Source organism: Vicia villosa, linkage group LG7 (genome assembly GCF_029867415.1).
Source record: "Vicia villosa cultivar HV-30 ecotype Madison, WI linkage group LG7, Vvil1.0, whole genome shotgun sequence".
Taxonomy (NCBI): Eukaryota; Viridiplantae; Streptophyta; class Magnoliopsida; order Fabales; family Fabaceae; genus Vicia; species Vicia villosa.
In genome coordinates, this window is record NC_081186.1 from 26,651,872 (window position 1) to 26,657,939 (window position 6,068).

Consider the following 6,068-nt stretch of genomic DNA (forward strand, 5'->3'; position numbering starts at 1 on the left):
AATGAATTGTTAACCCAGTTCAGTGCAACAACACCTAATCTAAAGCTACCAAGTCAGGAAGAAAATCTCCTTTTAGTAGTACTAATTCAAAGCCTAAATAGTCTCAATTTACAACTTCTCGCTTAATCCCTATCCAAATGCTACTTCTGCCTAGGTCAAAAAATTATAGTGTAAGTTAAAAAAATTAATGTTGCTAAGCCAAAGCTATGTCTAAAAAGTGCACATATAACCTTTTTCAAAAAAATTCTCAAGTATTATTGGTCAACATTAACCGACTGACGAGTGACGACCTAGGCGGCAAGGAGTAAAAAATTGGAGAGAATACATTTTGGCGGGAGTTTAGTCCTGGGATCATCTTCCTTCCTCCATCATTTCATCAAATCAAAAGAGACAATAAACATCAACACACTTTCACTCTCACCACCGCACAACACCACCAATGTCTTCTTCAATCTCAGATCCAATCACATCCTACTCCCACACTCACCGCATCGTCCTCCTCATAGATCTCGACCCACTCCTCCAAACCAACAACAGCAGCCGTTACATCAAAACCATTCTCTCCACTTCCAAAACCCTACTCTCTTTCCCTCCCCTTTCTTCATCTCTCTTCGCCTTCAAATTCTTCTTCTCTTCCATTCCACCCCACATCTCCTTCTCCAAACTCCACCCTTTTCTCCCCAAACACTCTTTCTCCTTCGATCACCCTTCCCCCACTTTCACCCTCCTCTCTCAAATCCTCTCTTCACTCCCAAATTTTCCTCTCCCATATCACCCCAAAGCCGTACACCTCATCGATTCCATCACACAGCTTCTCCATGATTACCCCTGGGAGCCTGATTCCGACTTAACCACACCTCTCATTCCTCCTAATTTAATTCTATTGTTTACTCCGTTGCTCAATTCATTCAATTCACTCGCGGAATTCTTTGAATCCGGCGAGGAATTGTTGCGAATTGAGAGCTCTTTCTGTGATAAATTTTTAGGGTTTTTCGGGAATGTGAGCCGTCGGTTTGGCTCTAAGGGTGTTCATTGTAGTTGGATTGGTGTTAATAGTGATAGTAATAGATTCAGCGAGAGTGGTGATGATGATAATGAGGTTGGAGTGATACGTGGGCTGTTTGAGATTGGGGCTAGGAAATTAGGTTGGGGTTTTTGTTCTTTGGATTCAATTTTGCTTGGTTCTGCTCTTGTTCCGTTTGGTTTGATATATCCCAAAATCGGGGTTTCGTGGTTTTCTGTTCGTTGTTGTTCTAGGGAAGTTAAGGTTCAATTGAATCTTAGGATTTTGGATGTTAATGGGAGTCCTATTGACTACAATTGTTGTGATCTTGAAGTTTTGGATTTTAGGGTTTTGGGTAGAGGTGAGGATGTGAATTTGCAAGGTGGTGGTGGTTGTGGACGAAGGAAGGAGAGGCTGTGGAGTGTGTGTTCGGACGGGACGCCGAAATTGAAAGTTATGGCTGTGCGCAAGTGTGACGCGTTTGTTAAATTGAATGGTTGTCTCTCTGATTCGGTTCTGGTGCGTGAGGTTTTAGGGGAATCTAAGAAAGGGGATTCAAGTGAGTTTTTCGCTGATAGGGTACTTGAACTGCTTGCAAGTGAATTTGGCTTTCAGGGGCGGCGGAAATCTATTCCTGTTTGGGAGATATTGTTGTGTTATCTTTATAAAGAAGATTGTTGGGCTTTGGTGTCGGTTGACAGTGGCAAAGGTGGTGGTTCTTGTGTTGGTATTCTTAGGCCTTTTACTGTTTCTTCGGCTCTTTTATCTATCTTGGAGGATCCACAATTGGCTTCTGATTTTGGTGCAGCAAATATGGATTCTTCTATCAGGACAGGTATTAGGGAATCGGATCGCAAATATGACAAGAACAAGGGTATGCTGGATTCTCAGGTCAAGAGTGCTGTGGGAATTAAGGGTAAGCAGAAAAAGAAGATGACGGATTTAAATGTACTTCAAAACCTCACGTGGAGCTCTTTTTGTGATTTAGTGTATGATCAGTTTGAGATGGACCTGCTTGAGGTTTATTATGCAATGGAATGTAACAAGTCAAAGAAGTTGAAGTTTTTGAAATGCTGGATGAAACAGGTGAAGAAATCTAGTTGTTGTGATCTGAGTTTGTCAGAAAATCCCAAGCCAAATCAGAAAATTGCCGAAGGGTCTGACAGTAAATTGAATGAGTTACCTCAAAATGGTGAACAGCCAATGTCACTGGTGGTTGAGTCAGATGGAATTAATGCTGGGGTTGCTATGAAACAAGATGATGCTGTGCTTGATTGTGAGTCTGAAACATCTCAAGCATTTTTTAGTAATCTTTCCAGCAGAATTCAACAAGGAATTGAATCTGATACCATAGACCTCCTAGCTTTGTCAGAGCGACTTGTGAATTCATCTATATACTGGCTATGTAAGAAGGTTGACAGGGAAACAATTCCTCAGATAGATTCTCATATGAATGATAATAAGGCTTGTGGTAGTGTGATTGTGTCTGAACTAGTAAAGCTACTGTTGAAGGATCCCAAGGAGTTAGCTGCAAAGCATAAAAGCAGAAATTCATCCTCTCAGTTATCTGATGCAGCAGGACCAACTACAATAATCACAGAACATGCAGTTAGAGAGTATCCTTTTATTTAGTTTCAGTAATCTAAATTTTTTATGTATATTTTGTTTTCTAGTTCTAATCAGTTTTATAATTTGTGAATTTTAGCTTCATGTTTTTCCTTAAGTGAGAATTAGATATGAACTACAGATTTTATTTCGAATGGAAATTTTACAATCAGAGATTGGGTGTGGAATCGAAGATTCCACTAAACAAAAGTTTGTCAAACAAATATGTCTACTCTTAGAGAACATTCAGTGCCACATGGAAGGGGGATTCTTTGGTGATTGGAACCTTGAAAATTATGCGGCAAAGATCATAAAAAGCAGGTACACACTTGTATAACTCGATTGAGATATGTTGATTGATACTTCATCTGAAAAGTTATATTATGCTTTAGCATGAACTGTGGAAATTTAGGCTTTGTTTTTGAGTTTGGAGGGGAAAGAAGGGGAGGGTTTTGAAAAATAGGAAGAATTTGGTGAAAAGAATAAAAAGATGGGTCATGCTAACATGTGCCCTTAGGCACATGTTAAGGATACTATAGTTAGAAAAAGTTTAATGTAATTAAATGTAATAAAGTCATATTTAAAGTTTCAACACATTGAATGCACGTGTTTCAAGAAAATATTTCTATAAATAGCTTATTAATTTGTGCCCTGCACATGTTAGCTTTTTCCTAGAAGTATTTTGGGTAGGAGGGTTTGATTTTATTCATAACACCAAAAATCTCATAAAATGGGGGAACTCAAAAATTGTATTGAAGGAGAGTTTCAGAGGGTTTTGGAGGGTTTACATAAATTTTCCAAATATCTTTTAGGTTGTTATAGTATTCTGAAAATTAAAAATATAGTAATGATAAGGACTCTTTTATCATTCTAAACAAAATTATTTTTTTCAAAAATGTCAAATATTATCTTATATTTTTTTAAAATTTCGTTTTCGGAAGCCTTCCCCTCCCCTCCTCTCCAAACTTGCAAACAAAGCCTTAGAGAATTCTTAGATTCTGTTTAAAGAGCAGTCAATGACTCAATTTATTCAGTTGGCTACAATCATGACAATATATGACATTTTTAGTGCTTGCTTCTTGTTTTACTAGAGTTTGTATGAGGTTCTTTTTGTTTGATTCTCTTTTTTCCATGGAAACAATGAACTTTAGTTGATAACTGTATAAAGTAAAGAAAGCATGCACACTTATGTTTGTTAAACCTGCCGAATTTTAGGTATTCTCACACCCTTGAAGATATTGTTCATAAAATCTACAACAAAATGGACCTGCTTCTGTTTTCAAATCAGGATGAAGCCCCGGATTTTTTATTTAATAGTGAGGACAGCAGCAAATCGTTGAATCTAAAAGTATACGGGGACGAGATGGGTGAAAATGATGTTATAAACGGACCCTTTTCAGCAGAAAACGAGGTTTTTCATTTGCAGAAGAATGTCAAAGGAAAATCCCAAAGGAATACAGATGGGGGTTGTGATAAAAAGCTATTTGAAGCTGTGGAGAGGAGAGAGAGGGCACACAGATTTTCATACATAAAAAGTCGAATGCCTGCTCTGCGAGTTTGGGCCCCAAAACAGAAGGCTATGAAATCCAAGACAGATCACCTTTTTAAGATTCCAAAAAGGAAAGACAGATCAAGGGCATGTTATGATACTGTATGTGAGACACCAATGACAAAAAACACACGGTCAAGCCCACAGTCAATTGGTTCAGATGATGACAGATACATGGCTGATGGGAGTCAAGTATGTGGTTCAGTTGCCAAGGCATTGTTTCAGGTATGATTCTTGGTGTGATTAAACCATACCTGTCTTTGACTTACAGAGAAGTTGTACATGCTAGCTGGAAGAGCGAATTGAGGCAAATTCCGAATACTAGATATGACCTAACTTAAAATAGGTGTTTCTGATTCTCACAATTCAACCACTAATGGTGGATTGTTTTTGTTTAGACTCTGGATTCTAATTGGTTTCCCAGTATTAATTTACACACATCTCAGCTGATTCATTACATTATAATAGTAAATAAAACGTTTTTTCAGTTTGATGCATTTGTATAGTCGGAGTTACATACATCTCAGCTGATTCAACCACTTTGTGTGGTTATTATTAGTTTTTTTTTCAAAGAGTTGTTAAATTACTCTTGAACCTTATCAACTGTGTGGTTAATTTCTCTTTCTAAATAAACCCACTATAGCTCCGCACATTTGATATTCCTTATTATTTTTTTCGAAAAGCAACTTCATTGACATTGTGTTCTTCCAGGTATCCAAATAAGGAATTTTTAATAGATTGTTTTGCCCCATAGGTATTTTACAATTGTATATTATATCTCAATTGTATTTATGAGTTTTCAACTTCAAGTACAAGCTTCTTGTTGTTCGCAATGTGTTATTGCTTTCTGTTATCTTCTACCAAGTGTATTGTTGCTGTAGGTCTGAATATTCAGTTATGTCAGCATGTTGGTGAAGTTTGTAAAATTTCAATAAAGAATTGATTTCCAAAAGACAAGATTAGGTTCTCTCTGGATATCTCTCGTGTTAAGCGTGTTAGACTCGCATTATATATGCAAGGAGCATAAAGTCCTCCTTAAATTGTAATTTTGACTCAAGATATGTGAATGTGTAAGATAGCCGTCAATGGTGGGTGTCTTTGTTTATTGTTTTTGCATTCCTAGTTTTTGGCTAAGTATCTGCTTGATATTTTTTCTTTAAATGTTATGATGCTCATAACCTGTTTTTATGGATCCTCAGACATAAGATCTTGTATCAAATTCAATCTGTCACTCATTTTTTAGTTATCAAATTCATAGTTTATACTGATTTGAATACCTTTTTTTTTCGTGAGAATACTGATTTGAGTGTAATTATGACTGCATATTTGGTATCATTTATGGTGGTTATGAGTAAGTGGGGATTCATGAATAGTTTCCGTTAGATTTTTTAGTCAAAGTTTCTATTAGATTTTCTTCTCACTATTCAATTGTTTATAATTATTTTAGCTGGGAGTTTGAATATCATAATTGTAAGACTACAAAATTGCCCAGTTTGATTGCAAAAAAGGCCTTCCAAGTCTCCAACCATATAGCCATGATCACGGATGGGTCTGAGAAAACATTTGAGCTTGTGGTTTTTGATGAGGAATTGCTAGTCCACCCTAAGTGGGAGAAAAGCGTCCTATTAAAAATTTAAAAATGTCTCTTTAATTTTGGAGATGCATTTTCAGACACACTCTGGTCGTCACTGAAACACACTTCAATTGAGCATTATTCTATATCTTTTTAAAAATTAATTTTGGAGATAAATCTCTGGGCAAACTCTATGAATTTATTTCTAATTTTACAAACCACTGACTTTTTTGGAAGGCCATTTCTGGGATTTGTGAATCGGGAATTTGAAAACATGTCACCTTTGTATGTCAGTTATTTTTGGAGATGCACTTTTGGAAATATCAAACGTGATTTTT

At 36.7% G+C, this 6,068-nt stretch overlaps 1 protein-coding gene across 1 annotated transcript; it reads left to right on the plus strand.

The window, feature by feature from the left end:
* The first annotated feature begins 271 nt into the window (after positions 1-271).
* Positions 272-5,416, plus strand: LOC131620412 (uncharacterized). The gene is made up of 4 exons (XM_058891480.1): positions 272-2,619; positions 2,738-2,929; positions 3,824-4,382; positions 5,039-5,416. Exons 1-4 carry the CDS (start codon positions 440-442, stop codon positions 5,042-5,044), a joined length of 2,937 nt encoding a protein of 978 aa, XP_058747463.1. The 5' UTR covers positions 272-439; the 3' UTR covers positions 5,045-5,416.
* The last annotated feature ends 652 nt before the right edge of the window (positions 5,417-6,068 follow it).

Coding starts and splice junctions, on each gene's coding strand:
- LOC131620412 (XM_058891480.1), top strand. CDS start 440: ATGTCTTCTTCAATCTCAGATCCAATCACATCCTACTCCCACACTCAC. Junction 2,620..2,737: donor ACAGAACATGCAGTTAGAGA/GTATCCTTTTAT, acceptor AGTGAGAATTAG/ATATGAACTACAGATTTTAT. Junction 2,930..3,823: donor GCAAAGATCATAAAAAGCAG/GTACACACTTGT, acceptor GCCGAATTTTAG/GTATTCTCACACCCTTGAAG.